This window comes from Anas acuta, chromosome 24 (genome assembly GCF_963932015.1).
Source record: "Anas acuta chromosome 24, bAnaAcu1.1, whole genome shotgun sequence".
Taxonomy (NCBI): domain Eukaryota; kingdom Metazoa; phylum Chordata; class Aves; order Anseriformes; family Anatidae; genus Anas; species Anas acuta.
The window spans coordinates 1,099,108-1,113,765 of record NC_089002.1 but is presented as its reverse complement, the minus strand read 5'-3'; the positions used below and the strand labels follow the sequence as shown (position 1 = coordinate 1,113,765).

Below are 14,658 nucleotides of genomic sequence, written 5' to 3'. Positions count from 1 at the left end.
CACCTGGGGCCTCAGAATCAGCGGTGACATCACCATGCGAAGCATTGTGTGCGCTTCGGGTCGGGGCTGCTGCGAGCCTCGCAGCGGGGAGGGAGAGCGGATGCGGGGTGCCTCTGTGTCAGCCCTCTGCCCTGGTGGCTTCGTGAGCACTGAGAGTTTGACTCCTGTGTTCCCAGCTTTCGCTTCCGCACCTGCGGTGTGGCAGAGCCAGCGAGCTGCTTCCTCAGCTGGAGGAGGAAGAGGAGTGACCTCAACGTTGCCGAGGTAAAGCACAATTCTTGAAAAGATTTGGCAAAGATGTGGGTTGTAGCAGCGCGGCTGCTGCAGCTGCAGCAGATCCTGGAGCATTGGAGAAGACAGAGAGGGGTTTCTTCGTGAAAAGAATGCTGTTAAAAGTGTTTTCATGCCAGAAATGAGGATAAACGCCTCTGTTGTTTGACATCCTCTATTGACCTGGCACATTGGCATTACAGCGTACCTGGCACGCTGTTTGTATTAAAAAAACAGGTCTTTTAGTCAGGGCAGGCCAGAAACCTGCCTTGGCACTTCCACATGGCAGCAATGCTTACAGACCCTGCATCCTCGCTGCCAGGCCAGGATCTAAATCCGACGGTGCTGTTGGTAAACTGAAGCTCAGGAAGCGCTTCTGGGTTTTTCGGTACTTCCATGTGAATTTTGACCCTGTGAAGATGGTGTCTTAAGCTATTTTCGGAACAACAAATAGGTTGAAAAGCAGTTTCAGTTTAACATCTGCATGCTTGGGTGTTATTAACAGAGCTTTGTATACTGAGCTGGTGCTTGGTAGGAGAAAAAACATAAACCTTACCTGGGAAACTTGGACCCCCTCAGCTACATGCTGCTATGAGGAAACTCAGATGTAAGAACACACTTAAATAACACATCAGCAGAGCTGTTGTGCTCCTGACCACCAAAGGCACCTTTTTCCAACACCGTCGTACTGGAAGTTGATGCAGCCGGTTCCATCCGTAACGTGGGACTGTAGAGTGCTGTAACAGAAATATTTTTTCACAGCTTTGGAGAAAGTGAAGCAGAGAAAACCACACATAACCACTGATAGCTGGACCCCAAACTGCCACAGACTGACAGTGATGCCCACTGGATATCTCCTGAGACCCTGCTGCCTTCTGACTGCTCCAGCAGAAGTCCCGTTTTAATTAGCCAGCAGGTCCCTCTGAGTGGCTTTGCTAAAACTCCCGCCGTAGGAAGTATCCTACGGGAGCCAAGTTGCTAAACTGATGTGTGGGTTTCCCTTAACCCCCTCACCCCTGACTTTCCAGCTCCTGACGACACTGCCAACGTGTGCAGTGTCACCGTGTGCCAACTAGGTGCCAGCTGCCATGGTTTGTATATTGTAAAAGTAGTGATTTGGGACTCGTGAGCACTGAGAACAGGTTAGCAATTGCTTAAGAGCTTTACTTGTGTCGCTCTGGGGCTGGGGGATGGGTGAAACATCTTAGGCTTGAAAGTGATTCCCTGCAGAGTGACGTGCTCAGATCTGCACAACAGATCTGTCGTTCTGGTCACCTTATTAGATCCCTGCTTGAGAGGGTGCTTGCAAGAATCGATTCCTCTTCACCTTGATGTGTCAAGCTAAAGAGAAATCTGTGCCGAAGCGCTGTCTGATCAGACGAGTGCCTCGGTTCAGGATTGTTCTTTGACAGCTGCAGAAACACCAGGACAGTCGGCGCCTTCAGGAACAGATTAATTTGATCTTGAGGCTGTCATAAAACAGGTCCCTGAAGTTTGAAGACTCTTCCAATAGTTTGGGCCAGCAAGGAGCAGCTGTAGCTGGCGGCTGCGGTAACTCGGGGCTCAGAGTCTCAGAGAGCGTGGTGAAAGGTGACCCCCAGCTGGCTGCTGGAGGAAGCTGAGGCAGCGTTCAGCTCTAACCTTTGCCTTCTTGGCTGGCATCTTTGCACTCCTGCTGTCAGTGGGTGTTGAGTGTCCTTCCCCCCAGCCTCAGAACGTGCCCTCAGATGTAGGCAGCGTTTAGCAGCTAGAATTCACTCCAATATAAAGAGTACAAATCATGCGTTTTCTGCTTTTGCTTTGGAACTCTTAGCTTGAGGTTTTCCTGCAGGCCATGAGGTTTCTTGCAGCAGCAGGGATGAGTTCTGTTAGCAAGAGGCTGTTCTGTGCTTCGACTGTGGGAAGATGAATGGTTCCCTGTGCACCGTTAAATAGAACTTGACACCTAGCACACCGCACTTGCAGCCTGTGGGGTGCTTTAACAAGCAGGTAAATCAGCAGAGGCTGTTTTGCAGCCGGGGTGATGCTGGCTGATTAAAAAGCAGGGGCAGAACAAGGAGTTTCTGGTGTTTGTTCTTGCTTGTCATCCGACTCTCCACTTCCACTGTTCTTTAAAAAAAAAACAAAAACAAACAAACAAAAAAAAAAGGGGGTAAGCATCTTGAATATCTTTACTATAAATGGAAGGCACAAAACAAGCCAGCAACAGAGACTGTCTAAGAGAAATACTTGGTGCTTTATAAACAAACAAGGAAGTACCCTTAGGTGGGTGTGATAATCCTCCTCTAATGCGTTTTTGGAGTGCAAAAATAGATTTGTCCCTTTCTTGCTCTTCTCTCCAGGACAAAGGCAGAATAGCCAACTGCAAAGTTAGACCAGGGAGGTCCGTTTGTTCCATACTGAGAAAGACAAGCCTGTAAAACAAACTAGACAGATTTTCTTTGTGTTATTTATCTTCCTTCAGCAAAGGCAAAGCTTATGACACCTGTTGGTGTGTATTTCCAGGATTTGGGAAAAAGGCTTTGCTCTCTTCGAGAGACTGATAACTTGATTTGATCAACTGAAGAAAGCTGCAAAACTGTTTGTTCCTCATTATTTTTCGCTTGTTACTTTCTTTAGGGTTACTTTTAAAAAGCAGATTTCACTGATCACAAGCCAGTAGAAGACTTTCAGCCCAAGCAAGGGTGAAGACAGCTCTCTCCAAGAGCAGAGGAAGTCCCTGTGGAGAGAACCCGAGCTTGTTAGCAGAACTCGTCGGCATGTCTAAACAAGGAGACGATTGCTACTTCTATTTCTATTCTACCTGTACCAAGGTATGGCTGGCTTTCCTTTGCTTTGCTTTGTTTCCCCATTTTTTTCAGGAAGGAGTAGATTAGGAGGAGGAAGCACACTGGTCTGTGGTTAACTTGAGAACCAGATAGATTCTGAATTCAGTTGTAGCAACATTAGGCAGCAGCATGGCCATTTTTGAGGCTGTACTCTCTTTTCCTTGTTGGTTTCCTTTTGGTTCCAGGGAGACAAATGTGCCTACCGCCACTGCGAAGCTGCTCTGGGCAATGAGACGGTCTGCAAGCTGTGGCAGGAGGGTCGTTGTTTCAGGAATGTCTGCCGATTCAGACACATGGAAATTGACGTGAGTGCCTAACGATGTGTTCTCAAAAGAAATCAACAAAAGCCTTTTTCAGTGCCCTAGGTGTACTGATGGTGCTTTTGCAGGATAGATTCGTTTGCTTCCAAATCATACTGGTTTCTCTTACCAAGAGAGGGGGTGGGAGGAAGCAGAGGGAAATAAAATCAATGCCTTAGGTATGTCTTAGCAAGATATATCTATTTTTTGATTATTAGATGCTGACAGTTTTCTCAACAGATGCAGAATAGCTGTTAAATAGACTGCTAAAACCTGCTGGAGCAGGGGGGTAATAAACAGGCTGTTCTATCCTCATGGGAGCAGGCTTGATAATGAACTCTCAGGTCTCTTCTGAGCCACAGTCCTTCAGCTAACGCTGTTCTAGCTGCCTGGGGTAGGAAGTGGGGAAAGTTAAAGGTGCAGAAGAACTAAGTCTCCAAGAAGTAGTTCTAGACAGGGTTAACCTAGGCAATTTCGGATGTTCTTTTTCCCTCTGAATAATCCTAGTATAATCCTAGGTGTATTAGTTTAACCCACCCTCAACTGATGTCTGCGAGTGCCTGTCTTCTCAAACTGAATGATGACAAATCTAAATGTGCATAGTGGTTGCAGCTTATGCAAACTTTGTGAATATGCCCAGAAATACTCCACTTAACTGAGAACCTGACCTTTGGAATGATGTTTCAGCACTGTGTTGTGACAGCTGTCATGATCTGGAGCTGTGCATCTCTTTGCAAGCCTCAGGTGCATGTTATCACGAGCTTTTCTTTCTTTCTGTCTTCAGAAAAAGCGCAGTGAGATTCCTTGCTACTGGGAGAACCAGCCGGGAGGCTGTCAGAAAGCCAACTGTGCTTTTCATCATGCAAAGGGACGTTACATCGATGGACAATTCTTCCCACCAAGCAAGAGTGAGTTTAGGTCCTTTTTCTTTAAGCGCTGAAGACTTAATTTTGAGTATTACTTAGTGGGTGCCAATCCTGTAGGGGGCATCAGGTAACTGTTCATTTGTGAGTGCAGGAAAAGGTCTGCAGTCATAGGTGGTCAGTTAAACCGAGTGTACTGCTGGTGTTTGTTTTCTGCTTTCGTGCTCGGCTTCTCTTTGCTTTGTGTGATGTTTGCCTTGCAGTTTGCTTCCTGTTGTTTCATCTTTTGCTGGGTGGTAGGGAGATGTGTTGTTGTTCGAAGGGAAGTCATTGTTCCCGGTGTAAACAGTGATGGGATGGGCAAAAGGAGATGCTGAATTCGTTGTCTGTGCGGGTTATCTGCCTTTCCTACCATCTCTTTGCATTGTGGTCAAAGTTTTAAACTGCCATATTACCGATGATCCTCCTCTTCCTCTAGCTACACTGCCAAGTCCGCCTGAGTCCGCGGACGATGAGTTGAAAGTGGCTCAGATGTCACTGCAGCAAAAGAAACTTTCTGTCCAGTCAAATCCCTCTCCACAGCTAAGGGGGTGATGAAAGTGGAAAACTCTGAAAATGTCCCAAGCCCTACACACCCTCCAGTTGTAATCAATGCTGCAGATGATGATGAAGATGATGATGGTGAGCATGTGTTGGTTCGTGGAAGGAATTTGTGCTGTAAATGATTGTGTTAAATCTTTGGTTCTTGAAGGAATCTGTGCTGTACATGAATGTAGAAATCACAGATGACCCGAGGTCTGACTAGCGATAGGGCAGGCAGTCTGGCCAGGTCACTGGTGGCTTTGTCTGGCAGTCAGTGGACAGAACCTGAAACGTTGGAGGAAAGCTTAGAACCACTCCTGCTTTAGCTGGTCTGTTGTGTAAAGTTCTATGTGAAACTAGGAAGGAAATTTCTTATTCCTGTCTGAAGAGCAATGTGTTGTGTAGTAGTTAAAGCTGCAGAGAGAATCTAGAGTCCTAGATGTTTTGTCCTAGTGTATTCTACTTCGGAGTTCAATAGGGGGGTAACTGAAAAACAGAAGAGTAACGAGAAGAAAGAGCTGTAGAAGACAGTGCTATATAAGAAGCAATTTCTGAAGCATTAAAGAGGCTGACAGTGGCAGGTGTGGACACAGTATGACAGGAGTTTGTGTATAAATTGTTTAGAGCTGTGCAAATGCCTTTTAAAGGGAAAAAAGCGTGGAAGTACTTTTACTCGTAGACATTCACCTTAGAAAGGACTATTTCTCAGCATTTGTACCTAATTGTATTCTGCTTGCTTATGCAGCTTTGTTCTGCACAAAGTATAGCTGTCAAGCAGACTCAGATTCACGCTCTACTATCTCAGCTGGAATTTGGAGGAAGCACTGAGACTCGTAATATTTTTTTTCTATGTTAATTATAGTTAAAATATGAGTTTATGTGGTTTAGCTGTCAAAACATTGTCTGACTGGGTTTTTTGGGACATGGGCTAACAGGATAATATTTCTGTTGGCTACTGGTTTCTGTGAAATAGAAAAAAAATTCCCTTTTGTTTTAGGGGAGGAACCTGTGGTTCGACTAGATCTTGCTGATAGACAAGGAAAACGGAAAGCCTCCGCAGGTAAGAACTTTTTATGAGCTTTTACGTAGGTGCTGCCTTCTATATATGACTGCAGTAAAGAGTATTTTTGAGGTATGAAAGGAAAATACATTGCAGTGGAGATCTGTGTTGACTGCAGAAATGGCAAAAAAAAAAAAAAAAAAAAAAAATCATTTAGCAGCTGAAAGGCAATTCTATGAAAATATGCTTGAAAAATAGAAGCTTATTGTTGGCTGTTCTCAAACCTTCCTGCAAAGAAAAGTTCTTACAATATTCCTTGTTTTCTCTGAAGATGATGTAAGCACCGTTCCAGTGAAGCGCAGCCTTGCTGAAAGGCTGGGGAAGAAGGTAGAGGCTCCGGGAAATGCTGACAAAGCCCCCAAGAGAGATCCAGGTACTAAACGGGCATCTGGATTGGATTCCTGGGTTTTGTATTTAGTCTTTCTGTTTGTCCTTTTCCAGTGATGTTTCTTTTTGCATGTTGGCTGAGGTCGTAATCACTGGGATTCAAAGTTCCCTTTCCTGTCTTGTTTTGAACTGTGAACCTGAAGTTGACATTATGCAGCCTCCCTAATTCGTTCTGTTTCTGTTTTGCAGTTCAAGTTGCCAAGTCTCTGAAGGACAGGCTGGGATTACCTCCTAAACAGACCAGTACTGAGAGAGGTAACAGCTAGATATTAAATATGCTTTCTCCTCCTTCCTTTCCATGAACTTGGACTGCTTTCATCCATCCCTAAAAACTAATGTAAACGAAAACAAAGAACTGATGCCTCTTGCTTGAGTGCTGAAGCTCTTCTGACAGCCACTATCAGAAATCTGGCTCTAGGTGTGTGTTTCTTTTCTACTTGTGCCTTGTCAAGGTTTTTAGCTGCTTCTGTGAACTGTTACGTACCATTAGAATAGAACCACTGCCAGGAGCAGGAATTTGAAATGCAGTCTGAAAAAGTACTAAAGTAAAGCAGCATTTCTGTGTAGCAGTTCTCTCTGGGTAGGGCTGGTCTTCAAAATACAAGTGGCTCAGAGGAGGAGGAGAATGTTGTTCTGAGGATATTGTTCTAAGATGCATTATTGGGAACACTCCAGATTAGTTTTCCTTAGCGCTCTGACAAATTTTGGAGACTTAAAATATTGCTGGACTCTCTTTAAATGTTGGTGCTTCTCCTCATTTCTTGATGATGACAGGGAAGGCTGCTAAGCCGATGGGAGAGATCCGTGTGAAAACACTGGAGGAAATCCGTCGTGAGAAAGCTCTTCGGGGACGCGAAACTCAAGCCAAAGGCGAGGCTGAAGGGCATGGTAAAACTGAAGATTCCAGCGCAGGGGCAAGACCTGCTCGTGCAGGTCGCATCAAAACTTTCCCTGAAGCCTTGTCTGAAAAAAAGAATAATCGCTTGGTAGAAGAGAAGAAAAAAGCAGGAGAATCCCCTAGCAAGAGCAAAATTCAGGGTGAGTCCAAGAAGCAGCTCGCTCTGTCCGGCCGAATGGATTGCACATTGTAGCCTTTCTCTCTCTCTCTCATGGGACACAAGGATGCACAAATGCACAAAGGAAACAAGTACCCAGCTTTCTTTATTTCTGCCGTTGACAAAACTTTTTTTTGTCTTTTTTTAAAGCACCTGAAAAAGAAGAAAAGAAGGCAGTGAAATTGAACCGGCCTTTTCCTACCCTTTCCTCTGTAGCTGATGTACAGGTGAGTCCTCTGTGAAGACACACATCCATTCGTACAATTTCTGATAATTCTGCCAAGTTTGGTTACTCACCGTGTGCCACCCTCTTGAGTGTGTTCTTACCCTTCAGCACCTGGTAGGAGCTGCAGTGCAGTCTAAATCCTATCGCCAGCAGCATTTCCAGACAACTCTGTAATCCCCAAACTTGGAATCAGTCTGTTTATACCACAGCAACAAAGAAACCCTGTTAGCACCAGCTGAAATCTACACGGTTAACGTGGAGGGAATTCTTTTTGTTCTTACTGACTTGAGCTGTCAGACGTGAAGGATTTAATACGGAAGGCCAGAGTTCTGTGTTGAAGGAAATCAATCTGTCAGTGGATACTGTATAGGGGAACTTGTATGACTTTCTGCTGCTTAAAAAGAATGTGATAAATAGATGTACAGCAGAACACCCTAGCTGTTTAAAGAAGCTTGCCACAGTGGATATTGCAGATATGCGAGACTGTGTCCATAGTAAAGCATGGCTCTTGTTACATGCAGAATTTTATGAAAAAAAAAAAAAAAACAAAAAACAAAAACAACAACAGTAACCTGAAGGATATTAATATGCTGTTCCACATCAAGACCATTTTGGAGGGATTGCTGATCAGATTTTCTTAACGAAATCTCCACGCACGGATTTTTTTTTTTTTGTCCTATTCATGCACTACTTTTCTTTCCTTCTAGCCCACTCAGCAGAGTGGAACTCGTAAATGTCCAGAGAAGAGCTTTGAAGAGAGCCGGTGGGAGAAGTGGCAACAGCGAGAACAACAAGAGAAGCTTCGGAAGGAGGAAGCTGCTGTCAAATCTACTGCTGGCTTCTTTAATACTGAACCAGCAGGGAAAGTGGCAGCTCAATTTCAGGGCCAGGAAGCTAAAAGTAAGTGTTGAAGGTTAAGAGTTCCTTAGGTTGTCTTCTGAAATACAGACGGAAGATGACAATTCTCATGCTGTAACTCTGGCTGGGTGCATTTTGCCACGCAATGCTACAAAGCGAAGTGTGTACTTTCTTTTTCTTAGTTTGTTTCTTTTCCTGCCAGCCAGATGTTAGGTAAGGAACGGGAGACTAGAAAATGACACTACAAATTTGGACGTTGTAGAACAACTTAACAACATCACTGCAAGGGAGAGGAAGCTGGTACAACAGTTGCATACACTCTTGTCCTACTCTAACTGCTGCTTTTTCCTTTCCTAGAGGGAGCAGGACTTTAACTATAAAAGCTGTCTAGATTTGTGAACCTAGCTGGCACTTAGGATTGCTATGTGTCTGCGGTTTGCCTTGTCCTGGATTATTATTTACTGTAGCTATTGGGTTTCTTTGTTCCTTTGTATGGATTGTTGGTAGACAGAGTTTACTATGTGGAAAACATTCCTGAGAATCCAGGCAATGGCGGTGTAATTCTGCTGGCCAAACGCATTTAACTGTGTAGAAGGACTGTGGAAATGATGAAGAGAACCTGGATTTTTCCTGAGGCGGAGCAAGACTGTATCAGTTCTCTCTTCCTTTTACTCTAGCCAACATGATGACATCTGCGAAGCCTTCGGGTGGGAAAGTCACTTTCCCCAAGAAGAAGGCACTGAAACGTAAGGCACCTGGGAGTTATCCCTCTGCCGTAGCAGCTGTGGAACTACGGACTGCCTTTGATGCTGACATGATGGGACCTCCAGCCAAAAAAGCAGCCATGGTAAGGCCAGGGGCTAATGCAGAGATGGATCCCTTGTTAAATTTCTACCCTCCTCTAGGAGAAAAGGTGGAAAACTCAAACGTTCTGCAGGCCTTCTGTTTCCTTTTAAATCCGGGAGCTGTCTCCAGGATGCTTGTAGAACCCTTCTGTATTTAGGAGATGAATGGCACTCTTTAACCGGTACTCTGATGCTGTGATTTCTCTGGTGTGGGGGATTTTGTCCATTCATGCCATGTTCTTAAAAGACACAAGAGCATGAGTAACGTCCAGGTGAATGTGAACTTTCTTCAGGAGCACCTTGGTTTTGTATTTTGGCCACGGCTCCGCAATGCCAGAGGAGAAGCAGTGTGGAGGAAAAAGCTATTAAGGAATCTTTTACCCATGTGTCATAAATACTGTTTTGCTGCTTTCTAGGGTGTTTCAGACGTGCCGGAGCACATCCCAGCCATCAGACTTGAAGAAAATCCCCCAAACAGGTGACAACCCCAACTTGTTCTTTTTCTTGATCAGTGTATATCCCCAGGGAAACGTACGTTCTGTCACATGTGGGAAAAAATGAGGGTTCTGAGATAATTAAAGCCAAAATCCATCAAAGGAATAAGTCACCTGAAACCACTTTCTAGCAGGAAATCTAGCAGGATTGCTTAATTAGGCTTTCTTTAAATGCTGCAAGTCAGCACAGCTTTCCAGTGACTTCTTGGGTTGTCTGAATACCTGAACGAGGAGGAGGTGAAGTTCTACTTCCTCGTGAGGTGATAGATGAGGAGTAGTGTCCTCTGCCTTTTGGTCCTCAAGAATGCCACCTCAACTCCAGGTGCCCTGGCTTCACGGATAAAGCCCCAGACTGAAAAATGTAGCTGGTAACACATCGGGCTCTAAATGTAGCCCTGGGTGGATTGATAACAATCCCTGTGTAAGATTGAAGCGTAGGAGGGCTTGCCTACAGTTTTAAGAGGCGGTTTGCAGAAAAGGGATTTCCCGTTAAGAAATGGCATATCCTGATTGTTCTTTCTTGCTCTCCCAAGACCTGAAGTGCGTCTTGGAAGCCCGGCAAGATTTGAGGAGCAGATGGAGATCAATCTCGAGACCTCGACCTCAGCTTCTTCCCAGCTAGAAGAGGCACGCACACGCCAGCTGAGTTCCACAGGGAACGCGCCCTTATCTGCGGATGAAGATTTTGAGAAGCTACTTTGGGAAATCTCAGGAGGCAGACGGGAAGCCGAAATTGACTTAGACCCAGGGAAGGACGACGATGACCTCCTCCTTGAACTCTCCGAGATGATTGACAGTTGAACCGCGTAGTCCTATGGTATATTTAAAAAAAAATAAAAATTAAAACTGTTCTTCTTGTTGGATACCCCGAGATGATCCTTTTTCTAACTGAGGCTTTGCAATGAGACTTAAAGCACAGTCCGAAGTGGTAGAAATTGGCAGGATCTGCACTCAGTTGTCCTAAATTTCCCTGCTGGTCAGAGTTAAGGTCTTGTGCGTCTGTTCTGTAACTATAGGTGGCTACCTTCGATATCGAGAGGACAAAGCACTTCTTTTGGCACAGAAAGATCTCCATTGGCACGCCACGGTGGCTGCAAATCGATCTTCTGATGGAGCGATGCTCTGAAGGCTTAAAGGTAAAGCTTCTTCCTTCCTCCCCCCTTGGCACAACTCGATGTTGGGCACATTGTGAAGCTTCGGTGTTCTGATTTCTCGGACAGTTGATACCCAAATCCTGGAGTTACTATGTCGACTCTTGACTTTTACTTGTGTATGCCATTGTTTTGACTGTACCCGTGTCAGATGATGAAGCTGTAGGGGTGGGAGGGAGCAGAATCGTTATTCCAGTGTGTTGTGGACCAAACTTGCTGCCAGGAGTGGGGGTGGGGGTCAGCCACCCAGCCTTACTTTCAGTTATCAGGGATGATCAACTGGTGAAAAGCAGCAGCTCTGCCATGCGGCTCCGCTACCCCCACTCCCTTCTCTTGTGCTGTACCAAAGTTCCCCCAGGCTTTGGTGGGTGCTTTTTGTTGGTGTGAGGAATCCGGGGCGAGCAGTCGGGACTCTGCCGCAGTCACGGGGTCGATGAAGGGTTGTTTAAGTGCCTCTTGGTTTTAAAAGTTGCTCCCCTGAGCTGCTGGCTCTGCTGCCTGCTACAGCAAATGTTCGGGTGCCATCAGCATCGCGCTTGGGCATGGGCACTGACCCTGCGGAGGACAGAGCAGAGATTCGGGTGTATTGTGTACCCTGCCACCAGCCATCGTTTTTTATTTCTTTTTTTCCCCTAGCAGATCAATTTTGAATTATTTTCCGAACTTTTTGCGGCATGGTAGGCTCTTCCCGCTATGATTTGTGAAGCTGTGGGGGCCCTCAGGCATTTGCTGCTGGCAGAGGAAAAGCGCTTGTTGAATTTGTTGTAAATACTTAATGTTGGGACAAAACCATGCGTCTCTGTGTGTGTGTGTGTGTGTGTGTGTGTGTGTGCTGTGACGCCCTGGCCCCACCAGGGAAAACCTTCACCAATGAAACTGCTGCTGGAGCTCACGCAGGCCTTCATCGTGCCAAAGGACTTCACGGAGACTTCTGCCGGCTCCAGGAGAAAAACCAAAAATCAGGACAAGGAGAGCTCAGAGGCTGCGCCCACCTGCCCTCGCTTTCCCTTCACCCCAAGCCCTGTTCTACCATGATTCAAAGATCAAAGCCGAAATTCCTTGAAGTGGTATATTCTTTATTGCAGCGCTGGATGCACGGGGGATCTCTCCACCTATCGTGCATACCCAAAGCGGAAAGCAGTCTTGAATTTCTACAATCAAGCTCTCAATATTCTACAAGCGCCTATACATATTCATTACCTATCCCCGCCTCCCCTCGCTTCTCATGCTAATTTGCCTTTTGGCACCTTGCGCCTGCGTAGAGCCTCCCAAGAATTGTGGGCAGGGGGCTTTGGGACGTGGGCAGGGGGCTTTGGGAGGAAGACCCCGAGTCTTCCTCACAGTGTACTTTTCACCTTTGGTCAGGAATCTGCTGAGCTGGCATGTTTCTTAATTGCAAGCGCTGGTTGTTGCTAATTCTTCCAGTTGTTGTATCTTTATAATGAATTCCAATGTCCAGTTTTGAGATTTATAGTCCTTCCATTTGTTTCTCTGTCCGTCTGCCGCTTCCTTATCATGAGTTCCAGTGTCTTGTTTCGAGATATACGGTCCTTGTCTGGGGATTGTCCTTGCCTCCCCAATGCCTCCTTAATCAATCCCCCCTTTTCTTTTCCCATGCAAATTCTTTTGCATCAGATGCTTCTATTATTTGCAGTAACACAACAAAGCAGGCATCTAAACAACATGCACACAAATATTCCTAACACTACTACTGCGATTAGCGCAATGAAAACTTGTTTCAACCATTAGAAATTGGGCAACCAGGAGGTTAACTTATTCCATATTTCACTAAAACTAAACTAAATATGAAAGATCATCTTTACTGCTCTCATGTAGGATCCTTGTCTGCTTCCATATTTCTTCCAGGTCGGTAGAGATCCTTCCACTCTGATCTACATACATACAACAACTTGTGTTTATTACTGTACAGACTCCCCCTTGAGTGGCCAATAACAAGTCTAGGGCCATCCGATTTTGTAATACTACCTGTGATAAACTAGATCTCTCTTCTTGTTGAGCCTTTATAGCATCCGGAATTTTGTTTTCTAACTTCTCTATAATTGCAGAAATATTAACTATTGCCTTTTCCAATTCACTCACTCCTAACCATGGGATAAACCATCGAACAAAACTATGAAAAGCGGTGTGTCTCTCTATCAATGGATTATTAATTTTTTGTCTCATTCTCCGGATATGATTTCTCAAGTAACCTCGAGGCACTACATCATGTACTGTCATATTGGGGACTACTGCTCCAAGAGTGCAAGTCCCCTTCCAGTTCTCGGGCAAGACCTTACGGGCTGTATCATTGCATAGCCAATACCACCCTTTTCCTTCTGGAACTGGCCAGCTGGTTGAATTTGCCCAACTGCTAGTTGTACTAATATCAATTGTTTGATTACAAGATGTCTGATTTCCCACATAAGTAGTACCCGTATTTATACAATCCTGTTTTCCCATACCCTTAGGCGGGTTACGCCTTTCACAGAATCACAGAATCACAGAATTTTCCAGGTTGGAAGAGACCTCCAAGATCATCGAGTCCAACCTCTGACCTAAAACTAACAGTCCCCACTAAACCATATCCCTAAGCTCTACATCTAAACGTCTTTTGAAGACTTCCAGGGATGGTGACTCCACCACCTCCCTGGGCAGCCCGTTCCAATGCCTCACAACCCTTTCAGTAAAGAAATTCTTCCTAACATCTAACCTAAAACTCCCCTGGCGTAACTTTAGCCCATTCCCCCTCGTCCTGTCACCAGGCACATGGGAGAACAGACCAACCCCCACCCCGCTACAGCCTCCTTTAATGTACTTATACAGAGCAATAAGGTCACCCCTGAGCCTCCTCTTCTCTAGGCTGAACAAGCCCAGCTCCCTCAGCCGCTCCTCGTAGGACTTGCTCTCCAGGCCCCTCACCAGCTTCGTCGCCCTTCTTTGGACCCGCTCAAGCACCTCGATGTCCTTCTTGTAGCGAGGGGCCCAAAACTGAACACAGTACTCGAGGTGCGGCCTCACCAGAGCCGAGTACAGGGGGACGATCACCTCCCTAGCCCTGCTGGTCACAGTGTTTCTGATACAAGCCAGGATGCCGTTGGCCTTCTTGGCCACCAGAGCACACTGCTGGCTCATACTCAGCCGACTGTCCACCACCACTCCCAGGTCCTTCTCTGCCTGGCAGCTCTCCAACCATTCCTCTCCCAGCCTGTAGTTCTGCTTGGGGTTATTGCGCCCCAGGTGCAGGACCCGGCACTTAGCCTTATTGAACTTCATACAGTTGACCTCAGCCCATCGGTGCAGCCTATCCAGATCCTCCTGCAGAGCCTTCCTACCCTCGAGCAGATCGACACACGCACCTAGCTTGGTGTCATCTGCAAACTTACTGAGGGTGCACTCGATGCCGTCATCCAGATCATTGATGAAGATGTTAAAGAGGACCGGCCCCAGCACCGAGCCCTGGGGGACGCCACTAGTGACTGGCCTCCAACTGGACTTGGCTCCATTCACCACAACTCTTTGGGCCCGGCTATCCAGCCAGTTTCTAACCCAACGAAGCGTGCGCCAGTCCAAGCCAAGAGCAGCCAGTTTCTTGAGGAGAATGCTGTGGGAGACGGTGTCAAAAGCCTTGCTGAAGTCAAGGTAGACCACATCCACAGCCTTTCCCTCGTCCACCCAGCGCGTCACTTTGTCGTAGAAGGAGATCAGGTTCGTCAAGCAGGACCTGCCTTCCATAAACCCAT

At 46.1% G+C, this 14,658-nt stretch overlaps 1 protein-coding gene and 1 pseudogene across 1 annotated transcript; one reads left to right on the top strand and one right to left on the bottom strand.

Moving 5' to 3' along the window:
• The first annotated feature begins 2,888 nt into the window (after nt 1-2,888).
• Nucleotides 2,889-11,837, top strand: LOC137844227 (zinc finger CCCH domain-containing protein 11A-like; annotated as a pseudogene).
• A 140-nt stretch (nt 11,838-11,977) lies between these two features.
• On the bottom strand, nt 11,978-13,395 carry LOC137843881 (endogenous retrovirus group V member 2 Env polyprotein-like). Its single transcript, XM_068659626.1, is given in 2 exon segments — nt 11,978-12,720; nt 12,722-13,395. Coding segments are annotated over 2 exon segments (828 nt in total). The 5' UTR covers nt 13,379-13,395; the 3' UTR covers nt 11,978-12,549.
• Between the last annotated feature and the right edge of the window lie 1,263 nt (nt 13,396-14,658).